At 41.9% G+C, this 27,082-nt stretch overlaps 1 protein-coding gene across 1 annotated transcript in view; it reads left to right on the forward strand.

Annotated features, from left to right (window-relative positions):
• The first annotated feature begins 3,258 nt into the window (after positions 1-3,258).
• The window catches only part of GUCY2F (guanylate cyclase 2F, retinal), a 32,255-nt gene continuing 8,431 nt past the window's right edge, over positions 3,259-27,082 (forward strand). Inside the window, 14 exon segments of the mRNA XM_085066949.1 lie at positions 3,259-3,997; positions 4,920-5,221; positions 6,721-7,075; positions 10,296-10,380; positions 13,793-13,889; positions 14,406-14,540; positions 15,356-15,436; positions 16,034-16,210; positions 16,835-16,991; positions 18,351-18,500; positions 20,378-20,526; positions 21,914-22,077; positions 22,375-22,567; positions 22,666-22,840. Coding sequence (XP_084923075.1) covers positions 3,259-3,997; positions 4,920-5,221; positions 6,721-7,075; positions 10,296-10,380; positions 13,793-13,889; positions 14,406-14,540; positions 15,356-15,436; positions 16,034-16,210; positions 16,835-16,991; positions 18,351-18,500; positions 20,378-20,526; positions 21,914-22,077; positions 22,375-22,567; positions 22,666-22,840 — 2,959 coding nt within the window.

Here is a 27,082-nt window from a genome sequence, read left to right on the forward strand (position 1 = left end):
GAATGTTGGGAGTCAGTCTGATGGTATGCAAATAACACGGCATTGCAAAGAAATCTTTGCTCTCCAGTGTGGTTGCTGCAGTAATGATAAGCTGTAGATGTGAAGAAAAAAGCAAGGTTTGGAGACATACGCAGGGTTTTAAACTTCAGTGTTAATTTCAGACAGATGGGTTACATAATTTTATTTTTTCTTTTCTGCCTCAGCTGCTTGATTTACCTTGTTTGTTTATTAGTGAAACCAATTAGGCAGTGCCAGGACCTGAGCTTGTTTTGCAGAAGTAGAAGTGTTGTCCCCAGTCTTGGATACCCTAAGAATGGGAGAGATGCACTAAAACCATTTGGGACAGCCAGCTATTCCTATGGAGGATGGATTATTGCCACAGTTATTACCTGATGGAAGGAGGGTCTTTTCATTCACTGCCAAACAAAAACCAGAAGAAAATGGAGACAGTGATAAAGTTTCCAATCTGCTTGGCTATAGAACTATATGAATTTTTATGGGCAGAGTAATTATGCTAACGAATAGACCTTCAAGATTATTTCTTAATCTTTCATTGCTGAGATTTGAATGCTGTAAACCAACATCCCCTAGAAGTGAGTCACTGGAGTTTTGCAGCTTCTACAGGAGACTTTGAGACTGCTGACCTGAAGTGGAACTAAACTGTGCAGCCCCATTGTTAATACAAAAAGAAATGAGAGCAGTGAACCTATGATATATGGGCGGAGATATAGGTATGTCTGTATGTGGATAAATCAAACTTACTAGTTCAAATTAAAAAAAAAAAAATATATATATATATGACTCCCAACTGAAAAACTTTATTTAATATTTTTTTGAGTAAAACACGGTGTCAAAACCTAATGTACTGGTAGCATACAAAACTGGTAGCATACAAAACTGGGTTCAGGCTTGACATTAGAGTGTGTTTCAGGCACTTTCCGAATATGAAGCTATTTTATAATCCCTGATAACTATCTTGAGCTGTTACAGTCTTCAATGAATCATATGACCAGGAATCTCCCTGGATCTGGACTGTGCAAGGAAACGAATGAATGGGAGGAAATGAATGAAATTAACAGAGAGAGCTGCTCTCCCCACTGCATCTGAAAGACTTTGTGGCTTCCCTCAGTCGTTAGTCATGAGGAGCTGCTCCTGAACTCGTGCCAGTGAGATGTGTATAATTTATATGATGTAGTTGAAGCTAATACTGCTAAAAGGTTGAATTACAAATTATTCCCTCTAGACCACAAATGCTGGGCCTCTGACCGCAGCTAAATTATTGCAAGGGGCTTCCTAGCTAGGACAGGCATGGAGGCATTTGAGGTTTTTCCAGGATGATAGTTGTATTGCCAGGTCCAGGGAGAAGGTGCCTGGCAATGGTTTATTGGAGGGCTTAGCTCTAGGTAGGTATCTGCAGGACCCATAGAAATAACCAAGAATCATAAAATAATAGAACAGTTTGTATTGGAAGAAACCTTTAAAGGTCATCTAGTCCAATCCCCAAGATGACTTTGATGCACATGTAAAATGTCTGTGTGTGTTAGGATGGGTACAAAAAAAAAAAAGGGAAGAGGGAGACACGGCACGTCAGCAGAATGGTGAAGCCAAAACCCAAATATTCTGCATACTCCAAACCTAAATAGCTCTTGACTCAGTTGCTTATAGGGCAAAAGAGGAGACATCTCTGCTGTGGTGCAGAGAAATTTAAAGAGCTGTTCTGCAGTGGCCAATCCCAGGAGATAAATCCCACTAATCCCAGGGCAGAGCTTTAAGATGCCATCCCTACAACTACTAGATTAGATAGGAGTATGTGTTTGCACTGAGACAGTGCAATGTGAGGCAGACTCAGACCTCTGCAAGATCTTCAAGGAACAAAGGGCTTGGGAGGTTGAAGCGCAAGTTGTGAAACCCTCAGGAGAGGAATGGCCCTCACCAAAAGGGACATAGGAAGCTTTTGACAAGGCACAGAGCTGGAATGGCCCATGCACACCAGAAGCTGAAAGAGGTGGGCACCAAAGCAGGGGAAGCTGAAAGCACACCATCTATCCTGGTGGTGGTACCCACATCCAAGGACAACCACTGACACTGGAGAGAAGCTGCACTGCTGTGGGTGACTCCTTCTGGAGGTGTCCCTCCATCAGGCAGTGGAGCTGCAGGTGCATTTACAGCACACACTGCACTGCAGAGCTCTGCGCTGCGTGTCCCGGTGGCTGAACATCCAGATAAAAATACTTTCCCAGGAATGAACAGGTAAGCTGGTGTAAGGGGTCTGCTATTTTTAGAGCTCAAACTTGCTGGGATCAGCAAAGTTTTCTAAGCCATAGGGTGACACTGCAGATGGAGTGGAGCTTGCTGTGGCTTTGCTATTTCTGTGCTTGGCTGTGAAGGGGGGGATTGTTATTAAAAAAAAAAAAACCACAAGAAAACAACAAAACAACCCTATTGCTCCTACTATTTAAACAAGAATATTTTAAGCCAAGAGTGTACATAAAGCTTTTGACCTGACAGTTACTTAGCAGTTCTTTATCTAAATTCAAATCATAATCCTCCTTTTCCCTCATTTTCTGATTATCTGTTTATCCACCTTCCAATTTGCCAGATCCAAGAGACTCTGCAGTGGTGTTGTCCTTGAAAAATTTTTTCAGAAAGTTTTGAAATTGTATGCACATGCATACATATCCCTAAGTACATGAATATATTGGTCTATATGTGTGTGTGTGTTTGTCTTTTTATGGACTCTGATTCATGTTTGAAACCCACTGAGGATTTTTGAGGGAAGCTGATGGCTTAGTGCATTTCACCTTTTTATTTCCCTACATGATCGTTTGTCTGCATGATTTTGAAATCATCTTTTTTAAGAACCAAAAGCACGGTGTATCCATAAGTTGTACTTACTGCTGCAAACAAAGCAGACTCATTCTTCCACTGCCTGGTTTCAGAACATATTGCAAAGCATATTAAGATGTCTATGTAAGTGTGCATTTAAGTGTTATGGCACGTCTGACACTGGCTGGACATTTTTCTGTGTGGTGAAGTGGCTTGTGTGGTGCATGTCCAGGTGCCTGTTCACGGGTTTGGCTTCTCAGAGAATTGTGCCTGGAGAGCTGTTGTGCAATTTGGGCTGACTCAGCTTATCCACATGCACTGAACAAGTACATCTGTTCAAAGGCAAATGTAATCTACTTTCCTTCCAGCAGCTGGTAATGCTCTGCCTGGCTTCCTGGAGGACTCGATGCAGCTCTACCCACCTGTAAAACAATGTCATTTCTCCTGTGTTGTCCTAACAGCTTCTTCTGGGTGCTGTCAAGGCACATCAGATTGCATCACTTTAACACTGGAAATTCATTCAAGACATTTTTCTGGGCTTTCTGGGGGCTGCTTTTTGGAATAATTCTGCTTTGCTCTCCAGCACATTGCTCTGTCTTTAAAATTGGACTGCTTGGACCCTGGAACTGCGACCCATTCTTCTCCAAAGCCTTTCCCCATGTGGCTGCCAGGTTAGCTCTGGGACGAATCAGCAGAGACCCTTCACTAGATCTTGGCCACAGGCTGGATTATGTGATCCTGCAAGAAGAATGTGAGACACCAAGAGCCCTGGTTAGATTCATTGACTTTGGAAAGCTCTCCTCAGCTTTCATAGGCCCTCTGAACCCTGGCTTCTGTGAGGTGGCTGCACATTTAGGGGAAAACTGGAATAAAGCTATCTTCTCATGGATGTGCATCAATTATAAACTGGATTCCATTATCCACCATCCGGCATTTGCAAGGACTCTGCCCTCTCCAACCCGAGTTTTGTTCACAATAATGAAATATTTTAAGTGGGCTCATGTTGGCATCATTGCATCCCATGAGGATATTTGGATGTACACAGCCAGGGAATTAGCAACTGCGCTCAGGAACCATGGGCTACCTGTAGGCATTGTTACATCCATGCATAAGGGTGAAAAAGGCATTGAAGACACCTGGAACAAGATTAAAGAAGTTAGTGACATTAAAAGTAAGTGCTTTGAGTCTCATTCCTTTTTTTTTTTTAATTTTTTTAAAATTATTTTCTCCAAGGGAGGACTGCATTGTCATCCAATGGGCATACTTTAGAGAAGAAAAACTTAAAGTGGTTTAAGTCAAGCAGAATTTTACCTCTGATCTTAATGCAGCCAGGGCTTCACATAAAAGAATGCTGGGCATCTTGTATGTGATGAAGATAGAGCAAAATAGTCTGCTACAACCTGAAAGATCGGATCCAGCTTGTCTGAAAAAAAATATTTAGTAGATGGTTCTCTGTGCTTGGCTAGTGTAAAGAAGAGTTTGTGGGAAGGTTTCATATTAATGGTGATTTGTATTGTGGAATATCAAAAATCAATATTAATATAAAAAAATCTCACTTTGATGCTGTGTCCTGTATTTCAGATCTCCCCATCAGACATTGGCCCCATGGCGTTATTCAGGCAAAGACACAGATTTTGGGACAGTTGAACATGAACCAGATGTTTAAACACAACACAGTGTCGAACCCAAAATCTGTTTATTTGGTTTATTTGGTGACAGGTTGGGCATTGTTTACAGCCATGTGGTGTCTGTCAGTTCAGGGCACACTGAGGGAAAGCTCGTCTTACTCTATGACAACAGTGACCACAGCTGCTCATCATGTTGACCCATGCCTCAATTCTGTCAAAATTTCTCTCCATTCCTTCTCCTTTCCAGCTCCAGAAATGGGTAACACTCACAGCCTCCTTTACTAGGTGTTACAGACCTCCAGAGGCTGAACAAAATGCGTGTGTCTCTCAGCTTCCTCAGCACATAACATCAGAATCTGGCCTGATAGAGTCGTTCAGACAGCCCTTTTATTGGTGGGACGGAGCTATTTTATGCTGATAACCCCAAATAGATTAATAACACTCTCCACTGTCCTTGTGTTCCAGTTATACTCCTGTGCATGCATTCTGTTCTCATCGGAGGGCAGGAACAGGCTGCCTTACTCACAAAAGCTCTGGAAATGGGACTAGCAGATGGAAGATACATCTTTGTTCCATATGACACTTTGCTGTACAGTCTTCCTTACCAAAACAACTCATTCAGTGTCTTTGAAAATGACAGCAAACTCCAGGAAGCTTATGATGCTGTGCTGACCATCACACTGGAGTCTGGAGAAAGGACTTTTTATGATGCATTCAGGGAAGCTAAAGAAAGTGGTGAAATAAACAGGGATTTGGAAGCCACACAGGTAAGTATTCTCTCTCTTGGGCTTTTCTGGGACTTCTCAACAGGAGACATGGGCAACAGTTATAGAGAAAGTACAGGGAAGAGTTAACACAGAGTGTATACTTTCATTTTGAGGAAAATATGGAGAAATTTTAATATGGTCTGCACTTATCAGGAAAGATATTTTTTCCTGGATGTCTGGCAATATAACTCACTTGGTTCAACTGCAGGGCCCTGTTGGGAACTCAAGACAAAGGGTTTGTCTCTGAGGTTCTCAGAATTTGGTTTGCTATATGCTAACTGCAATAGACTCAAATTGAAGAGGTGTCTTTTTTAAGGTGGATGAAATTCCTGGAGTTTGTAGGGAATCAAAATAAGATGTCCATATGACTGAGAATTTGAGGGGATAAGACAGACTAACAAAATACTGGATGCTTCTAGGGGGAAATGCTGAAGACCATTGCTGCTGCATTCTTCTTAGCACTATAGTAAAAGTTATTCTTTGTCAGCATGATTATCTAAATGTCATTGGTAGCCTATTAAAAACCAAATTGGTTGCTGCCTTGTGAACATTTACAAGAAGAATTGGAGAATCTTATACTGGTGAAGAGATACAGGATTCAGCTGAGCTGATCTTCAAATATCCCTATGATATTTCAAAAAATTACAAGTACTTTTAAGGCATAATTTATCAGATCTTCATGGATCTACTTTAGAAGGAGATGAATCATGTCTCGAAAGCATTAATTTCTTTCCCTTCACTTTAACAAGAGCCCAGGTTAACTATACTGAGTGTTGGGTTCTCCATTATGAATATCTACACCTGATCAATCAATCCCACCACAAATGTCAAGTTCTGTGGCTCCCAAGAGCTCTCCTCATTTTTCTCATGGGTGTATGGCTATAATATCTCTTCACCTACCAACTGTCAATGACCACATGATTGCAAAAGTCACCATTTGTATTAAAGGTTCCTAAGTCAAGTCTGGCATGAAAGGGAGAAATGCAAAGAGAAAAGGCTCTGTTACTGCACAGAACAAGCTTGCTGTGGCTCTGCTTTGGGATTTTGGTGTCTCCAGGACAAATAATATTCTAACAGAGAAGACCAATTCTTTGGGCATGGCACTTTTCCTGTATTGGTATGGAGGGCAGCAGCCTCTGACTTTGAGCTTCGATTTGTAGAAGTTTTAATGTAATGTTTTGAGGCAGGATAAATTTGTGATAAATTTCAGCAGAACATCAGGCTCAGAATCTTGTTTTTTCCCACCATAATGCAATTTTGCATGTTTTTAAATATTTTGAAATTACATTTTGGGAATCAGCCATAAGACAGATATTCAAAGTCTTGCATATATTGGGTCTACCTTCAACCTAAGATCCTTCAAACCCATTACTATGCATGCTTTAATGTTCTGGTGTCTCAGTATTTGAGTTCTAAACTTAGCCAGGGGGACAATATTTTTGCCACAAATCTCAAACAGAAGGTTAGGAGCAGTTTATCAATTTCTCCTGTATTTTTAGGTTTCTCCACTCTTTGGAACAATCTATGATGCCATTTACTTCATGGCAATGGCTATGGACAGAGCCCGGAGGAAAGGAGTCAGAGCCTCAGGAGCTAACATAGCTGAGCACACAAAAAACTTCAGTTTCCCTGGATTTAGTCACTGGGTAGAGACAGACAACTGTGGGAAGAGGCTCAACAACTATGTGATACTGGACACAGATGGTCATGGGAACCAGCTTTTCCCAACCCACGTGCTGGACATGTCTTCAGGCTCTGTGCTGTCCCTAGGCCAGGCCATCCACTTTCCCAGAGAATTTCCACCCAAACCAGACTCCAGCTGCTGGTTTGATCCACATATTCTCTGCACTGAAGGTAAGAAAGGAAAAAAAATGAAAAAAGGGTCAAATGGCATTGAATCCATGCTTCTCATTTCTTTCATCTTTTCTCTCACTCCAGGTTGTTGCCCCTTTAAATTAGAACTCCCCAACAAGAAAAGTCTAAATTCAAGAATCTAATATAAAAATGCCCAGTCAGCATGCTTTTTTAAATGGGAATCCTGTGCAGAGATAACACCACTGATCCACAATACTTTCTCATTGCTTGTTAGTTCATAGAATAATACAATCCTTACGGTGGGAAAAGACCTCCAAGATCATCAAATCCAAGCATTAACTTAACACTGCCAAGTCCAGCACTAAACCATGACCCTAAACACCACATTTACACACTTTCCTCAACAATTCCAGGGCCATTAATCCCACTACTTCCCTTGGCCAATAACGTTGTTGCCACTGTCATGTGCTTGAAGGGGTTTTCTGGATCTAACAGTCAACACTTGCTTATTTTAATGTTAACCATTATATTGCAAAGGCTCCACCCAGCACTGTGTCACTGTCCTTTTGAAGGATAGGGCACTAAGAGGATTTGCCTTGGAGAGAGCCTAAGAGAGCTGCACAAGAGCAGATGCTCTCAGCTTCTTTATCCAGGTAGCAGTGTGGCTTGAGGGACCATCAGAGCTCACCTCATCGAGAAAAAAAATATAATCATTACTCAAAATAATTTGAGTTACTGTGGACGACAGAGGTAGTAACTGAAGGCTTGGGGCCAGAGATACCTGTGCTGCTTCCTAGGTTTGTAAGACTGGGCACTGGGTTTACTTACTGTTTTTAATTTGAGGCAACTTTGGTGAAGTTTTAAAGTTTACAGGGAAGCCAAAATCTCAGGGTAGGGTACTTAACCTTCTCTTGATATATTTACTTATAATACTAAGCATTTATGAATATTGTTCCAGGATGTGACTTAAACAGATGAAATTAGCCACATCTATGGAATATTTCAATCAGCAGCTGAGAAAACCATACCCCTTGGCTTAGCCATAACTCAGCTGACACATAAATCAGTGTCACTCCATGAAAACTGGAGAAACACCAATCCTACAGCAACTGGCAAGCAATAGAAGGGATAATAGTACCATATCTAATGTTGCACTGCCCCTAGGAACAATGTAGCAATTTAGCATCTCATTGCAGACTGTGGAAAAATCCCACTGATTTTTAGATAGATCAGATTTTATGTTAATACCTTTACAAAAGCATAAAGCTCTAGGCATCTGTCAATGAAACAGTAATTTATTATGATTGCTAGAATTTCAGAGACTGAACTTTATGGCAAGAATTAAATACAAGCCTCGCTCTAGCTTTTGTATGAAGTTAGGCTTGGAGGGGGTTGGATATGAAGTTGTCAGGCTGCTGTGGTTCCTAATTCCAGGTTCACCAAGAGCAGGGCTGAGCTGGTGTTCCCAGGACATGGACACACACACACACACACACACTGCAGACACTGCCAGTCACTGACAGAGTAACACATGCAGGAGAGTTATGTGTTTACAGCACCACTACCCACAGCCAGCACTGCTGGGACATGGACATCAGAAATGCCCTGGTCCTGCTCTTATGCACCTCATAATTAGGCTCCAAGCTTGTTACCAGATCTCACAGCCTCAGCTCCTGCAGACTCACAGATGCATTCTCTGGTTGCTGGTCCAAACCTAAATTCCCCCATATCCAGCTCTCAAACCCTTTGGTCTCTGCAGGAGCTGACTCCAAACTTGTGGTCTCTCATGGGCTGCAGGCTTCAAGACTTACCATACCTGTTAGTTAGGTTGATTTTAAGTGTGTAAATATCATACACAGTCAGAGAGTGCAGTTACCCAGGAAATAAAAGTTGGAGCTGAGGTTAAGAAGAAGGTAGGAATGACTGCACTGATCAAGTGCAAGGTTTGCCTGGAAAAAAAGCACAACATGGTTATGCTCTCACATATTTGAGCATTCCTGACCCATTCATCTCTCCCTTTATCCATGTGTGCCCTTTCCCCTAAAGATCCCATAAAAAGTTTCATGTACTCCCACAGTACACTTAAAGCATCCCCTAATGACTTTAACACAATCCCATAAGTTCCATCAAGTATGCTGCAAGTTTGCTCTTTCCCAGAAGTTCATAATTCGCTTCCTTTGACTTCTAGTTAGTTAGCAACTATAATATGGATTGGGAGGGACCTTTCAAGGCCATATATTCCAATCCCACACCAGACCAGGTTGCTTAAAGCCCCATGGAACCTGATTTTGAACACTGCCAGGGATGGGGCAGACACAGCTTCCATGGGCAACCTGTTCCTGTGTATGTGTGAGGACAATCAGGCATTGGAGCCCTAGACTGAAGAAGTAAATTTCAGCTAAAATACCCTGTCTTTTCCTGAAATGAATACCAACGTTCAAAAATGCCTTCCGATTTCAGTGCAAAGCTCTAGGTCTCAGTGCTTGCAGATAGGTGCAAGTGTGACATAGTCGTGAACCTTTCCTCTGCCCAAATTTCTCAGTGTTTGTTTGTGTTTATAGATCTCTGGATACAAACAGAATAAAATAGAAAAATCAGAAAATGAAGAGACAGACACAGCTAACAGTTCCCACCGGAATTTAGCTCATGCAGTCATGCCAGCTTCCCTTAGCCTTATAGTAAACACACTCATGAGCAAAGAATGTGTCTGCAGTACTTTCTGTTGATGCACCTGTTGGGGAGAACATCAACCTTCTGCTTCTCCTCTTCTCTTTTCAGCATTAGGAATCTGTAGCAGAGAATGAAAAATCCCAGATGGGCCAGTGACTCACACTGGCCATTGGTTTGGTACCACGTGGTAAAGATTTTTCAGCATTTCAGTTCCTGGAGAGAAAAGGGTCAAATGTTAAAAAGTTATGAACTTTGCAGAAGCTTCCTGTAAGACTTAATACTTCCCTCTAAGTCTGTTTATTTACTTGAGGAAAAACTATTTTTCCACTTATCCAGAGCTCTAGATCTGGTTTAGAAAAAAAAAAAGGGTATGGAAATAAATAATTAGCATAGTTGAAGTCTCATGTAAACCAAATTAGTAAGTATTTGTGTATTCACAAATGAACTTTGCATAAAAATTGTCTTCTGGCATTCTTCTGGCTGAATATTTGACTTTGTAATCCAATGGCCTGATATTGATGATTTTAATATTATTGCCTAAATCAAAATTATTTTCTAGTTCACTGATTCTTTTCCTGTCTTTGCACAGGTATTGAGCCTACAGTCATTATGATGGGAGTAATGCTGTTATTTGTCCTGTTGTTGTGTGCTGTGGGCCTGGCTTCTCTTATCAGGTGAGAATTGAGTTGGTGCCACTTTTGTCTTCTGTGTGAGGCTTTTGCTTTAGCCAGCAGTTTAGACTATGCACACATAGAAAATCTGATTGTGCTCTTGCATCTCCAGCCACATATCTCTTCACATCTGTGGTGTGTTGACCCTGGCAGCATAGCAGGAGTCCACCAAAGCCACTCTATCTCTCCCTTCCTCAGCTAGACAGGGGAGAGAAAATAAAACAAAAGGCTCGTGGGTTAAGATAGGGTCAGGAAGAGACCATTCACCAATTACCACAACAACCAAAATGGACTTGATGTGGGGAAATTAAATTTATTACCAATCAAATCAGAGTAGGAGAATGAGAAATTAAACAAAATCTTACAAACACCTTCTTCTTATCTCTTCCTTCTTCTCAGGCTTCACTTTACTCCCAAATTCTCAGATTCCTCCCCACCAATGGCACAGAGGCCAGGGAATGGGGTCTGCAGTCAGTTCATCCCACATTGTCTCTGCTGTTCCCTGCTCCTGAGGGGAAGCATTCCTCACCCTTCTCCTGCTTCAGCAGTCTGTTGCTGGAAGGATTAGCTGGGTGATGGGTCTGAAGCATTAGGAAGGTGGTTATCACTTTGGAAGTGCAAAGGATGACACACAAACCAAAGACAGGAATCTGTTATGAGAACATGAGGGTTGAAACCAAGTCTTCTTCTTACTCTAGATCATTCTTGCCTGGATTTCTGTTGTCAATATAATAACATCTCCTATGAAACATGTTAGGCTGTCCCTCTGTATTTCCTTCATGTGCTAAAGAGAAAGAAAATACCTCTGGAGGGAATTTGGAGCAATTATTTAGGATACATTTTTATTAGCAAGTTTATTCATTCCCTGTTTTGAACTGGTGATAGGCTCCCTGGTAATTCCCATTATGTTTATATTGGTCTAGGCACAGGATCTTTGGAGCAAATGCAGTAGTCTTCTGGGGAAGAAATAATTTCCAATAATTATGGGTCACATCTGTGTCCCAACTCTATATCCAAGGTAGAAATGAGCCAGAATGGATTGGTTGGTCCAGGAGCTATGGGTTGCTCTTGGCAAGGTCACTATAGTCCCTGGAGTAGTTTGTCTCTAATTACTGATGTCCACATGACTGAAATTAGAGTGAAAATAGACTGAAATTAGAAGGCATATTTACTCAACAGCAATGAGTTCAGCAGAGCAGCGTCTCTAGATTGCTCCATCCAGCTTTGCCTCTCAAATAATTCCCAGACATGTTTTCTCTCCACTCCTGAATCATCCCTCCAAACCCAGATATAAGGCCACCCAGCAAGCAACACCCCAAACAGCTCCCCCATTTTCAGCACAGCTGCTTTGGATAGAAATGCAGACACTGAGGACGTTGCCTCCATCCACCCACACTTTGAAACCCTGCTCTGCTCCCTGGCCACCAACCTCTACAATTATGTAAACAAAAGATAATTTTTCTGCCTACTCTATTTGTAAGCTCTTCCACAAGCACCAGGCTGTGCTTGGGAAGGCTTGGTCATGAGTAAAGATGTATGGCCATCTGCAAGGGAAGAAGAAGTCCAGCACAACTCAGACTATGATTTATATTAGGAAAGGGCATGTCTGGAACTAAATTTAAACCACATCATGGTCTGAGTTGAAATGTGGAAGCTCTGGTCTTAGCTCTGTCAGGGATCTGCTCCATGACCTTAAATGAGTCACTCCACTCTCTGTGCTTAGCTTTTGGCAGAGGAATGCTTCCCTCCCTGCTTGGGGAGAGGGTGTGATTGATCAAGCAAGGCTTTTCAGATGGACCTGTGAACGGTACATAAGTGATGATTTTTTTCATGAAGATGATCTGGGTGGCTTGGGACAGTGTGGTTAGAGAAAGGCTATAAAAAGTCATCCTGAGTAAAGCCTGTGGTTATGTGGCTAAGGCTTCCTCTGAGCTTCAGGAAGCTTCTGTGCTCTTCTAAAATGTCCAAAATGGTAAATGGAGAGGAAAAGTGAATTGTGGTGATTTTGGGGTTATTTTATGTGATGGTGTCCTTCTACAGTAGAATTAGCAAAAGTCTTTCTATTTTCCACCTCATCAGGGAAACCCTTAGGAGAGTGCAGATCAGTCATCTGCTGTAGTGTTAACAAAATTCCTTAAACAAAAAGAAATTACACTGAGGGTCAAGGGGGAGCTTGCCCTTCTGGTTTTTGTTCCTGCTTGAGGTGTTTTTTACTGTATAACAGATACTACTGCTTTGTGCTCAGCATTAGACCTTGATGTCCATTGAAACAGTAGGATCCAAATGATGAGGTGTGATATCATGTGTGCCACACTGCTCATCCCGTGTAGCTTTTCCCTCTGTATAAACCTGTGACCATTACAAGGACACATCTTGCTCTGTGTTTCATAATGCACCATGTTACAATATGGAGACTCAGACAGCATATTTAGACAGTAACTTATGTCCAGGCAGCTTTTATATATAAACTACAATTCGGCTTCAGTCCTTAAGAAAGGCTGGTGTGCCTGAGCATGGTTTGCTCATGACCAGACCAGCTGGACTAATAAAACTTGTTTTTGTCTCCTAATGGAGAATGATTTGGGATATGACAAATAAAAGCAAGCAAAACAAAATCTGCATTACATACACATCCAATTAATATTTGTAAGCCGATTAAATCCTGTTGTCTGTTTGTGATGAGACCCTTTGAGATGATAGCTTTTGTTGCTATCCATGTTGAAATGGATAATTCATGACTCGGGATTTGAGTCCAAGCCAAGGCATTGTGTCTTGTCTGCTGCTTTCACCAACACCCATCCCAACTCTCACACCATTTTAGACATTAAAGATGATCTAGCTCCAATCTCTCTGTCATGGGCAAGGACACTTTCAACTAGACCAGTCTGCTTAGAGCCCCATCCAGCTTGGCTTTGAACACTTACATGGATGGTGCTGCCACAGCTTCTCTGAGCAACCTGTGCCAGTGCCTCACCACCTTCACAGAAAATAATTTCTTCCTAGTATCTAATCTAAACTTACTTCCTTTTTGTATAAAGTCATTCCCCCTTGTCCTGTCACTCCATGCCCTTGTCAATAGTCCCTCTCCAGCTTTCTTGTAGCCTCTTTAGACACTGGAAGGTTCTCTAAGGAATCCCCAAAGCCTTCTCTTCTCCAGGCTGAGCAACCCAAGCTCTCTCAGCCTGTCTCCACAGCAGAGGTGCTCCAGCCCCCTGATCATATTCATGGCCTTCTCTGGACCCCTTCCAACAGGTCCACGACCTTTTTAAGTCAGGGATGGATGCATCCAGAGTTGGATGCAGCACTGCAGGTGGGGTCTAACACTGCAGGGAAGTAAAAGATGTGGGGAATTCAGAGGTACTCTGAACAGGATACCTACCTAAAAATCATAACCATGACTCTCCAACCCTTGCAGGCAGAGTATTCTGAACAACCAGCTTTTCAGGGGTCCAGACAAGATAATACTGACCTTGGATGACCTTGTCTTCATCAATCCAGAGCTACATAGAAAGGTGAGTCCTTCTATTCGGGAAAGGAGTCTGGTGGAACACTCTAGAACAGGTTTGCTCTGTGTATTTTCATACCTGTGGAGCTCTGGAAAGGTCATTCCAGAGTCATTCTGAGGTAATTCAATGTAATTTTCCCCTGCATATCAGAAAATTTCCCGCATGCTGAGTGGTTTTGAGTCTCAGATTAGATGTCAGAGCTTTTATGATGACATAAAATAGTAGCCTTGATCATGTTTATTCTAGCTGCCAGGACTTATTCCTTGTTCTTGAGGTTGGATGGTGTACCATAGCACATGTCCATGTAGATAAATCATTGTACCCTCTAAAATAAAGAGTCTGCATTCAAATACTTTGGGAACTGTTCCTGGTCCATTCTGGCTCCTACCCAGAGCTGGTGATCTACTGGGGGATGATCCCATGATTTCCTTACCCAGAAATCTGTGCTACAAGGCAGAGCTGGGGTGGAGGTTTATACCTAAAAGAGGTAGCTGTCTTGCACCTGCTTTCCTTGCCTTCCAGAGGCTCACCTTGGACAGTCTGACTGATGCAAACAGTATAGCAGTCAAGAGCAGAAGCCTGAAATCCGTAACCCGCTCTGCTTCCTTGAAAAGCACAGTTGCCACCCATGAAACCTCCAATGTGGCTTTGTATGAGGTAGGTAGGGACCTTGTGCAGCCTTCTTCCACTGCTTCTGTTCACTGGAGTGCTCAAGGGGGAAAGTCTTTGGCTTTAGGTCCCAGGATGGAGGTGCTGTGAACACACCCTAAGAATGAAAAATAGTTACTCCCAAGCATGGACTTAGTGTTTAAGGTGACTCTAAACCAGCCCTCACCCTGGCACTTGGAGTCACGTGGGATGGGGATATTCGACATCCCAATGTGTCATTGCCAGGTCTGGTTTCTGTCCGAGAAGTCACCACCTAAAGGCACCATGCAGAATCTTCCTTACAAGACAGTCTTTAGCTGTTGACATCTCTAATAAGGAACTTTTCTACAAGATAGGATCCAAATAGAAGCCCAAATTCCCCTTTGTGGTAATAGGGCTGTATGGAGCTTAAGCAGAGGCAATAACCAAGGAAATTCACCCCATCCATCAGCTCCTCCTGAAAAGACAGCTTTTTGGAAAAAAGGAAAAGGTAACTTTTCCTGAAGAGGAGCAAAATAAATTGAATCAGTCCTTAATGCCTGTGAAAAGCTCTGGCCAGAGATATTTTCCTTTTTAATCAATTTATCACTGTTTATCAGGTACTAACACACTTTCCAGGCATAAAGTTCTGATTCAGGTGAAGGTCCTGCCTCGCTCCTTTTTTTGAGGAGTCTCTCTCACTGGAGATATTCAAGAACTGCCTGGACACAATCCTGTGCAATGTGCTCTAGGATGATCTTTCTTAAGCAGGGAGGTTGGACTAGATGGTCCATCAGTTGTTTCTTCCAATCTTAAGCATTCTCTGATTCTGTGATTGTGGACAGGGAGACTGGGTGTGGCTGAAAAAATTTGAGATGGGAGCAGTTCACCATCTGCGGCAAAGCACCACCAGCATCTTAAGGAAGGTAGGAATGGGGCATGACAACACGTGGAGGGAAGGTTTCTCAGGGGATGTTTGTGGCTTCAGGGTGTTTTTATTGTCCTTGTCTCACTTTTATCCATTGAATCACACATTGTGGTTGTCAGTGAGTCTTGTCTGGTAAAATGTGGTAAAATGGATGACACATGACTGAAAAATTCACCATAGATCCATGTGTTGGAGTCAGCATTGCTGGGTGACTTTGGACCCCTAGGTGTGGTATTGCTTTCCAGTTCAGAGCAGATCCAGAGCAAGATGCTACATATTGAACTCAATCTACCCCAGCAAAGCCATTTTGGACTAGTGAAAGAGTCAACCCAGTTTGTCTAAACAAAACACAAATTTCTGTATAGTTTGCTTTTGCTATCTTGCTTTCTTCATCTGAATGGATAGACAAAGGAAAATAAAGTTTGAAAATAGTGTTGAGTAGCCAAAAATAAGCTCCAAAGAGGTTCTTTCCTTCCCCATCCTTCTATGGAAGGCTGTTTGGAAGTACAAGAGTGATAAGGGCATCTAATGATATCAAGAAGCTACTGAGCAGATGTCTGACTTGATCTCACTGTGACTCACTGTCTTGTTTCAGATGAAAGATCTGCGTCATGAAAATGTGAATCTGTTCCTGGGCTTTTTCTCTGACTGTGGCATCTTTGCCATAGTGACAGAGTACTGCTCACGAGGAAGCCTGGAGGACCTGCTGAGAAACGAAGACATGAAACTGGACTGGATGTTCAAGTCCTCTCTTGTGATGGATCTAATTAAAGTAAATCCATTGCTCCTGCTGAGGCATGATCTGCATGGGACTTTTATGATGATCAAGCTATTTCAATCAGAACTCTGGGATTTTTATAATAAGACAGGGAAAACCAATGTGAATGTAATTGTACTGGTCTTTAATGGAGACCTTTTATTTTGTTGCCATCTGAGAGAAGCACCATCTGGGGCAATAGAACGACAACCACACAGCAGGAGAAGAGTTTAAAACTACACATCAGGCTGCAACTGATCACCTAGAACAATAGAAGTTTGTGACAAATTCATTCTTTGCAAAGGCACTTTCTTGTCATAAATCAGAAATGCATCCACCATAGAACCAAACAGTACCCATCCCCTGCCACAAGATGGCTGCACATATGGTCCCTTTAGCAGTGCTCACACTTCCAATCATGTTCCACACTTTCATGCCTTAAGGATAAACCTATTTCATATTCCTAATCCATTTCTGAGCCTCTCCCATAGTTTGTTGTTTCGATCATTACTGCGTTTGACATTCAGTCAATGCTGCATCTGATGCCATTTAAGGTGACAAATAGGCTTGATGCCTTTGAATGCTGATGGATAAGACAATTCTTAAGGATCAACCTGGATTTTCTTCTGTGTTTCACAGGGAATCAGATATTTGCATCACAGAGATTTTGCCCATGGACGTCTCAAGTCTCGTAACTGTGTTGTGGATGGCCGGTTTGTCCTGAAGATCACTGACTATGGTTATAATGAGATCTTAGAGGCACAGAAATGCCCCAATGTTCAGCCATCCCCAGAAGGTAGGTGTGATGGGGAAATATTTGTCCACTGATTTAACAGATGTTTGTTCTAATACAATTTCAGGCCAGTGGCCACACAAGGATTTACATGCTCAGTCTCACTACATCTAGTTTCCTGTACACCATGCATTGTTATAAGAAAGGATATGCAAAGTTTTTTTTTCAGAATTCCTGAAAGTGAAGCAAACAGAAGAGTGCAATGGTAAAGAAAATACATTTTATTGTAAGCAGTGACAGAACTTAAGCTTGTTGCAGTTGGAGAAGGGCTGAATTGCCCTTAAAATCTTACCATCACTGAATTTCTGTGACCAGTAGAATTGGCTTCACATCCTTAGACCCAACCCTACAATTGGAGTTTCATGTTAAAAAAAAAAAAAGCAAAGAAGGTTTTTTTGTTAAAATAAGTCATCTGAAACACAAAATGATGTTGGTCTCTTTGAACTAGGTCCTCTACATGCCAATCACCCAAGCCTGCCACATGAGATTCCCACCACTTAGGAACAGCATCTCATGGGATCAGGTTTGGAGACTTTGACAGGATTTCTTTCACTTGGCCTTTGCCTTGGGTTCCTCTGGTATCCCAGTTTATTCTTGAAACCTTGTTTCAAGTAGTACATAGTATTTTGATCCCTTTGTCATTGGATTTGATGCCTGAGACACCTTTCCAGTGTCTCAGATAGGGCAGTTGTCAGACACAAGACTTTCTTCTACTCCCTTACAAAAGACAAATACATTTGCAGTGGCAGAAATGTTCTGTGCTCCCATTACTCAGAATTCACAGTTACCAGGGTGACAATATCACAGTTTGAAGATTCATTTCGTGATGAAGCTGGATATGTTTTACAGCTGTGTCTATTGTCACTTGGATTATAAAGACTGTGCATCAGATTGTCATAAACTGTTTTTAGAGAAACTATGTTCATCTAAGAAGAACCACAGAAAATGTGTTATTAATATTGTTTTGTAAAAGAGCAACAACAATAACAAGAAATTTGAGATTCAGTGCAGACATTTTGTCTCAGGAGCATTTTCAATCAAAAAAAGGTGTTAAAGCTTCTGGCAGTGGTGACATGACTTCTTATGTTAAAGTTCACAGCTGGTGTTATATGATACAAATTGTTGGTATGGCAACTTCTTAAAAAAACATAGAGTGACACTTAGAAAATTCAATTTTTTTTTTGTCAGCATGTAAGTTTCGTATTTCTAACACATAACTAGAAGTAAAATATTTGATCCAGTAAATAATGAAGTATTTTCCAACCTTTCCCCAAATGACTGAAATAAGGTATTCATTTAAGCACTTACTTGGTAAAAGTCTGAATTCAAGTGTAATAAATGTGATGCTCTGGAATTTTTTAGAATTGCTCTGGACAGCTCCTGAGTTACTGAGGGACCCAGACATGTGTAGAAAAGGCACATTCAAAGGGGACATTTACAGCTTTGCAATCATCCTACAAGAAGTGGTTGCTCGGGGTCCACCTTACTGCACATCAGAGCTCTCAGCGGAGGGTAAGCAACTATTGTGGTATATTTTTAAGGCTTTGTACAGAGCACTCATAAAAGGTCTGGCCAGGTCCTCTTATTAATAAGGAAACAATGTAGTAGTCTCATGACCTTTCTCAGTGGCAGAAGTCTGTTTTCAACAAAACATTAATAATAGACATAAAAATGTGTAGTTCTGATCACAGCCTTGGTACATGTCTCATCACTGCTATCACTGCGTTGGGGCTCTGGGTGCCCCCCAGGATGCTTCAGGCTACTGCAGCACCTCCAGTTTCCTGTCCAAACTCTGAATTTTCATCACAATATAGGGTGAAATCTGATGCAGAATTTCCTATAGCTGCCTTTGCTTCCCACTCATTAGCCCTTTTTTGTGCATCATAGGGGCTGAAGTTTTTCAGCTGGCCTCCTTGCCAGCATCCTATTTTGTCCATCTGCCCATCCACTTTTCCTTTGTCCTTTCCTTTTTAAAGAGGCTCTCTCTTCAATGGAGGTTGAAGCAATACAACATTTTACTTACATATAAGGTGACTTCCACCAGCAACAGCAAACTGGTGAACTCCTTAGGAGCTGCTCAGGGTACAACCATGTTGTGCACCCATGGGAAGAACAAACTCACTGCAGTCAGGGTCAGGTCAGAAGCACTTGAACAGGGAGGGAGTGACAACAATCTAAAATTAGCTGATTTCAGTGACACCCCATTCTCAACACATTTTATGCTGGGCAGTCTTCAAGTGGGGTATGACAATTCAGCATCTGCCAGTTCAGCTGGAAAAATGGGACCCTGACCTTTCTGTGCCTGAAGCTGCTGTCACAATGCAATGACAATGATGATTATGGTGTATCCCACTCTGTAAATCAGAGCTGGACCTATGATACAGAATATGATGAAATCAGCAGGTGCTCCCCCACCTAGTCCCCCTGCAGAACCTCCAGCAAATGTTGAACACAGTTCAGTCCTGTTTTCTAACCTGATAAAATGATGAATTTCTACTTTTTGTGTCTTAATCCTAAAGAGCTTTCACTTGTGGTGAGAACTTCAAAACAATCTGGGGAAGGCATTTCCCCTTGGCTGCCCCTGAAAATATTGGGGCCAGATGTTTTGATTAGTTCATTTGGCAGAGTCTGGTGGGATGAGCCAAAGATCATTAAAGTAAGCTGTCAATGCTGAAAGGCTTTGGGTACTCACAGCAACAGCAGGACTCCTGCCAGAGAAAGAGTTTTTCACTCCATTTGACTGCTCTGCACTGAGCAAAACAAGACTTTCAAATACAATAACTTCGGTGGGTGTTAAAGGACTGACTTCTCAGGGTTTGAAAACCCAAGCCCAATTCCTTGCAAGCCTCATTTCTAGGAAGGGAGCTCTAGACAGGGAGTCATTTCCCAGACATTGTTTTGAACTCCAACTCTCCCTCTTAACATACTTTCCACTGTCTCCACCCCATCGACCTCCTACGTCCTGGTTCCTGTTTAATGATGAAACATCAGAGGCTGGTATCCTTCCTGTCTGAGTTCAGCCATAAACCTCTGCTGTCTTAGAAGTCTGCAGGTCCTAGTGGAGAGAGTCAGAGGCAATTTCATTAAATACAAGCCTGCGGGCTCACACATCCATCTGTCACACATCCTTCCCCTATCCAGCCACTTTATTACTCATAACCTGGTTCTTCAGGGACAAGAAGGCAGATGAATCTCTTTTAAATCCTTCAAGAGACTCTTGACAGAGAAAAGCAGAAACCTCCAGCTTTATTTGGCACAGACACTGGGTGCTGACAAGTAACAGTGATGGCTGAAGAAGCAAGCAAGGGACACATGGAAAGATCCATGTCCTTTGCCCTGTCAAGGCTCTCCATCTTACAATGTACTTCCCACTCTTGTCTTTGCCACAGAAATTATAAAGAAAGTGAAGAAGCCCCCTCCTCTGTGCCGCCCAAACATAGCCCCTGAGGTAGCCCCTCTGACATGTCTCCAGGTAATGAAGCAATGCTGGGCTGAAGCCCCTGAACGACGTCCAACATTTGAGGAGGTATTTCATAAGGTCAGTGAATAAAGCAGCTGGTGTAATTCCTTTGTTTGTGCTTGGCAGGGAAGTGTTTTGTTGTTTTGGTTTTTTGTGGTTTTTTTTGCTTTTACTCAGTTATTAAAGAAGGAAGACATTGAAGAGCCCTAGACTTAGAGGTGGTGAAGCCTGGACATGGTGAAGCCTGTTGTCTTCACATTTGCAGTGTACCTGCACGAATGATCTGATGGAGATCAAAGATTTGTAAATTATGCACCTCCAGATCAATTTTTTTTTTTAAATCGTCTAAAGCTTTTAAATGGTGACTATAGGGAAAATTCTCCAAAGACTATTAAACACAAAGATATGGCATTTGGAATAGGAGGTCTCTGAACTCCAGATTGCTGGAGGTTTGGAGAATATCCCAGGGAAATATGACTGTGCCTGAGGCCTGTTTAAACTGCTTTCCCAGAGATCTGTTAGTGGCCAGTCTCAGGGACAGGTACAGACAAAACAGACCCCCTTTCTGATCAAGCAGTGCAATTCCTATGTTCTTAGAAGGTCATAGAATCATAAACTTATCAGAGTTGGAAAAGGCCTTTAAAATCATCAAGTCCAGTCATCAACCCAGTACCACCACCATGTTCACTGTTAAACCGTGTCCTCAAGTGCCACATCCACATTTTTCTTGAGCACTTCCAGGGATGGTGACTCCACTGTTTCCCTGAGCAATCTGTCACACTGCTTTACAAACTCCTTCTGTGAAAAAAAGTTCTCAATATCCAATCTAAACCATCCCTGATACAATTTTTGGGCATTTCCTCAAACCAGAAAAAAAAAATCTATAATTTTTAATTTTTGGTTTTATGAAGCTGTGAATAATTTTGGACCTGGTGACTTCATTGTTGAGTCTAAGGCAGCTTCTAAAGCCACAACTAATCCAAAAGTTCTGGCAGCTCAACCGCAAGTCAGGAGGAGAAAGCACATCTCAATGAAGAATCGGGAATGAAGGTGGCAGTACACGTGTCAGTGTGCAAAGATGGATTTAAGTTCAGCAACATGTAAAGAGGTTGTAAGTGTTGCTAACACCCTGAAATTTGTGCCTCTGAATGCAAAGTTTTGCAGGTTATCAGTAAGATTGTTCATGGGATAAATGGGGTTGCAAACCTGCAGCCCAAAAAAACTCCATAACAATGTACATATTGACAACTACTGTAAGGTGATGTTTCACCTGACTCTCACTGATTGATGCAAATTCACCTTCTAATTCACCTTTTTCTTTTAATTTTGAACTCTTGCCATTGATAAGGCCAATCTTTAGCATTTGCCCTTCAAAATAAATGCTTGTTTCTTGTTCATTCCCAAACTCAGAGTGCTGCAATGATGTAGTGAGACAGACAAATAACTCTCCAGTTTGATTTTCCAGTTCAAAACCATCAACAAAGGGAAAAAGACCAATATCATTGACTCAATGCTCAGGATGCTTGAGCAGTACTCAAGCAACCTGGAGGATTTAATCAGAGAGCGGACTGAAGAGCTAGAGGTTGAAAAACAGAAGACAGAAAAACTGCTATCGCAAATGCTTCCACCGTAAGTACTGGTATTTTAGTGGTAAAAAAACCCCAACAAACCAAACCAAACCCACTCCAAACCAAATAACCCATGGCTAGTCTGGACAGCACTCTTCCCCAGAAGTGAGCAACAGTGTAGACCATTGGCAATCACCTTCAAATCAAAGTAAGAAACCCTAATCAATGCTGGTTATAGCCATATGGAACTTTCTATATAGTGGAAGATCTGGACTCAGAAAAACAAGAGTTTGAGCTCTTTGGCATGCACTAGAAAAGGGTTTGTGCCCTGCTGTCTTTGCTTGTGTTGCTATTTCAGATCAGTGGCAGAAGCCCTCAAGACTGGTGGCACTGTGGAACCAGAGTATTTTGACCAAGTGACCATCTACTTCAGTGACATTGTGGGCTTCACATCCATTTCAGCCCTCAGTGAGCCCATTGAAGTAGTTGACCTTCTGAATGACCTTTACTCGCTGTTTGATGCTGTTCTTGGAAACCACGATGTTTACAAGGTGAGGAGTAATTTTATTCTGTGTTTCCTTTCCATCTTTTTCGATTTATTTATTATTTTGATTTGTACATTATTTCTTAATGCAATGGTATTTTCTAGGTGGAGACAATTGGTGATGCCTACATGGTTGCTTCAGGCCTCCCAAAACGGAATGGAAACAAGCATGCAGCTGAAATAGCCAACATGTCCCTGGACATCCTCAGCTCAGTGGGAACATTCAAAATGAGGCACATGCCAGACATTCCCCTCAGGATACGAATTGGGCTGCACACAGGTAGGCAGCAGCACCCGCCTGCACCTGAACATCAGAGAACTCCTTCTCAACTGCATTTCCAACCTTGAATACTTTCTTCATGCCTGTGCCCCAAAAAACACCCTTAGAAGACAGTTTAAAATCTTCCATATGAACAAGGGTGTTAAAATGAAAAAAAAAAAAAACCCCAGAGAGGTTTGTGGAGGAAAGTGGCTTAATATCATTTCAATGAGAGATGGTGTGTTCTGTCCATCCAGGAACTACATCAGGCAGGTTAGACACAAGCGTTTAACTGTATGGAAAGCTCTCTGATGTGCCATAGGACCCTCAGAAGTGGGATATCAAGACATCCAGTGATGTCTTTGCAATTCTGTTCTGAAATGAGTAAGCACAGAAACACTGGCATATAAAGTGAAAGAATAAAAAGGTTGGAGAGATGTATTACAGGTAGAATGTACTGGAAGAAAAATGTGATACAGCTCTTAAGAAAAAGTTATGTTATAAAGAAAACAGTATCTCTGATGTAGAAGTTATAATGTACTCAATCAACAGAAAAGTGGCTTGTTTAAAAAGAAAGGAGGAAGTTCCATACATATATATATATAAAATGTAATTAAACTCCAAAGTCTGCATTTTCACCCCAAAACAGTAGAACTGCAGTTATATAGGTGAAAGTATTTTAAATGTAGGAAAACACATCTGCTATTGTAATGAATTAATATTTTTATAAGATATATGGACCTTTATAATTTTATGCGTTTTTTAGTCAGTCATTTATAGATTTTTCCCAGCTGTTTGTCACCAGACTTCCTGCCTCTTCTTCTAAAGTGCCAGATGTTGCCCACTGTGGGAAGTCAAACAATGACTAAGAATGCCCAGGAGTCTGACCCAATATTACAAGTGGTGTTATCCTCCTGCTTATCTGATAATATCCATATATATATATAATATAATGATTTTTGCAGCTTTGGCATGCAAGCATTTTGCTGATGTCAGTATCCTTGGCCCTGATGTACATGTTGGGACACAGAAGCAGAGCAAAGGAAGTATCTCACCCAGAATATCCCAAGAACAGAACTGTGACTTGAGCAGAGCAAAAATCATTATTTCATATCTCCTAGACCTTATAACATCCTCTTTTGTGGTTATCTCTGAAAACACATCTCCCTACTGTTTTCTTTGAAGTTTGTGAGCCTTAGCTGACCGTTCAGAGAAGTGTAAAGCGTTAAGGAATGATTGCAGGAGCACTGTCTGTTTTACACTCTGTCAGAAATTAGATGGGACTAGGGCCCCAGATTGTCTTGCCCAGAGTAGGAGCCTCTGGAGCACCAGCAGCACATTTGCAACATGGAAAGAGAGGAATTTGGTGTGCAACATCTGCTGCTGTCTGTAGACAGCAGTTCTGCAATGTATCTCCCATGCAGTCAGCCAAGAAATCTATCCCTAGGTGATATCTCCAGGGGGCACTAACATTTTTTTGTTTGTTTTTATGAACTCTGGATATCTGGAAAGCAGAGTTGCTAAGAGCTGTTGTATTGGGTGTGAGATAAAGAGGGGGGAGGACCCAGAAGATCTTGTTTTGCACAGATCTGGCAGCATCGTACTGTCATGGGAGCAGCCACAAACCCATGTTCCAAAGCAAACCATCTCTCTGAGCCACTGAGCTGACAGCAGAGTTTGATTAACCCTAGACCCTGTTTCTCCTGAGAAAAGAAGCATGAAGAGGGAATCATCAGCATCATGAAAGCCTCGGGGAAACTCTTGGGGGAGAGGAGAACTTGGCTGACACTTCAGCCATTCTGGAAAGCATGGAGAAAGGGTGTGACCCCCAGCCATGTGCTTCAACTGCTCTCTGGAGCCTGGTGCCAAGAAGAGCTCATGACTCTCAGAAGAAGCAGTAAATGCCATTGGAGCATAGGATGCTCCTGTCTTTTCAACCCCAAGGGAAAGCTGCACCTCTGGGAACTTCTGCTGGTCCATGCCACTTGTGGCAATGCGTGGGTAAGGCAAAGAGGACAAGAAGATCAGTGTCTGGTCTGCATTTTCTGCCCTGCTTCAAACACATCCTGGAATCTTGGCTGTCCTCTTGACTTCACTGCAGGTCCAGGATAACTCAGCTGACTCAGCTGTTTCACACTATCCACATCTGGGCTGGAGCAGGACAGTCAGCGAGAGCAGTGGTGAGAAGATAAGCTTTTCCACGGAGGCTGAAGAAGATTTGTTATTAAGTCAGGCTCTCTGGCACTCAGCCCTGCACTTTGATCTTGACTCTTAAACTCTGCAGCACTGCTGATGATTGTTGCAGAGTCTCAGCCAGAGCCTCTCATTAACTGACCCTTGCAAGCCCTGGCAAAGAGACACTTCAAAGCAAACCTGTGAACTTGTGTAATTAAACAACTGGGCCATAATGACCTCATTGCAGGGTGTCTGGTTTCCTATGAGACTTGTTACTGTGGGAGATTTACCACTGGAAGTTTTTCTTAGCCTTTTGCTGAAGCTGTTTGGAAAAGGGGGAACACACAGAGGAGGTGAAGGCAGTGAGTAAATTAAGTCCTGGATGCTTTCAACACAGAAATGTCTTTTGGGAATGCTTATATAGTAGGGTTGGTTTGGAACTAAGAACTTTCTGCAACAGGACAGGCTTAAAAGCAATATTCTAGAAAGATAGTACCTTGCCCTAAAAATTGTGCTTCTCCTATGTTGTGGGCTTTGCAGAAATGGCTGGATGACTGCACCAACTCAGTAGGAAAACTGACTTCAGGCACTCACATGGAGATATTTCCAGGATTTTTAGGGAGTCTGCACCAATTTTTGAGGATGTGTGAGTGAATCCTGTAGAGCTGTTCAGGTGCAGGAGTGGGAAAGCTCTCACAGATCAGTTGACAACATTAACTTGGTCTCCACTGACTACAGTAGAAGCTCAGCTGCCTTTTTTTGTGCTCCTTAAAATGGAATCACAGAATATTCTGAGTTGGAAGGGACACACAAGGATCATGGAGTCCAACTCTCAAGTGAATGGCCCATACAAGGATCAAACCCATGACCCTGGTGTTTTTAGCACCATGCTCTAACCAATGGAGTTCAAATCCTCCTCAGTGAGGGCTGGTTTTGTGTCCTTTTTGTGTCCTTGCAACAACTATTGCAGAAAGAGCTTTGGTTCTTACTGAGATTTCTGACTGCTGCTGTCATGTTATCACCGCCAAAGGAAGAGAGGTGATGTTTTGTGAGATAGTGTTTTCTCAGGGAAAGCATGAATTAAGAAGTCTCCAACAAGAGTTTTTTGTGCTTATGTCACATTAGCATTCACAGAATAAAGACCAGTTAGGGAACCATAAGGTCCTTGGCCCAGACCATCAGCTGTGCCTTTACAGTTTTTCTATAGAAGTGCCTATAGATGAAAACCTGAATAAAACTTCCTCTAGTGGGTAAAGTTCCTCTCCTGAAAAGCTTGAAACGAATTAGAGAGTACTGATAAGGATGGGAATTAACTTGTAAGAGATTCTGAGGAACAGTGTTTTGTCCAAGGTACATTGACAGTTGAAAAAAAAAACCCTTAAATCAGATTTTCATGATCTCCAGCAGTCTCTGCCTGCTGTGTTTTATCCAGTTTCATCCAGTTTAATCCATTCTGTTCAAATCCTTGTAACATTTTTTATGTGAACCATTCTTCATGTCTCTTTTTTAAAATCTTATCAAGCAATGCTTCATCAGGCAGGAGTTAAAATCTGTCTTACCTCTCAGTTTGCATCCTCATGAAGTATATTAAAATCCAGCGACTTTGGGCAGCAACAACTTTTCAGAGGTCACAGCAAGATGGGTTCTTGCAAAGTTCCCCACAGCTTTCACATATGAAGTTTCATTGTCCCCAGGATGTATCTGAAAACTATAGGAAGAATCAATTTTTGTAAATAAGGCTAAAATCACCATAACAAAACACTGTACTAAACTCAGTAACTGATCACTTCTAAATTAAGCTACAATTATTATTACTGTTTTAAAACCAACATTTTAACCTGTAACTTTTTTTATATTGTGAAAACCCTTATCTATAGCATCATTTCAGGTACTGTTGATGATATATACTGTTCACATTTCTTATAATCTTGCATGGGAAAAGATTTCCTAGATATCAGTTATACTAAATCTTAATTCAGGAGGATTATGACATCGAAAAGGCAGGCAAATTCTGAAAAGACATATTTCATAAATGCATGGGATGGAAAATACATGGATTCCTGTCTTTTCTCTGCAGGAAGCCTCACA

This window comes from Lichenostomus cassidix, chromosome 1 (genome assembly GCF_008360975.1).
Source record: "Lichenostomus cassidix isolate B80296 chromosome 1, HeHo_3.0, whole genome shotgun sequence".
NCBI classification, from domain to species: Eukaryota; Metazoa; Chordata; class Aves; order Passeriformes; family Meliphagidae; genus Lichenostomus; species Lichenostomus cassidix.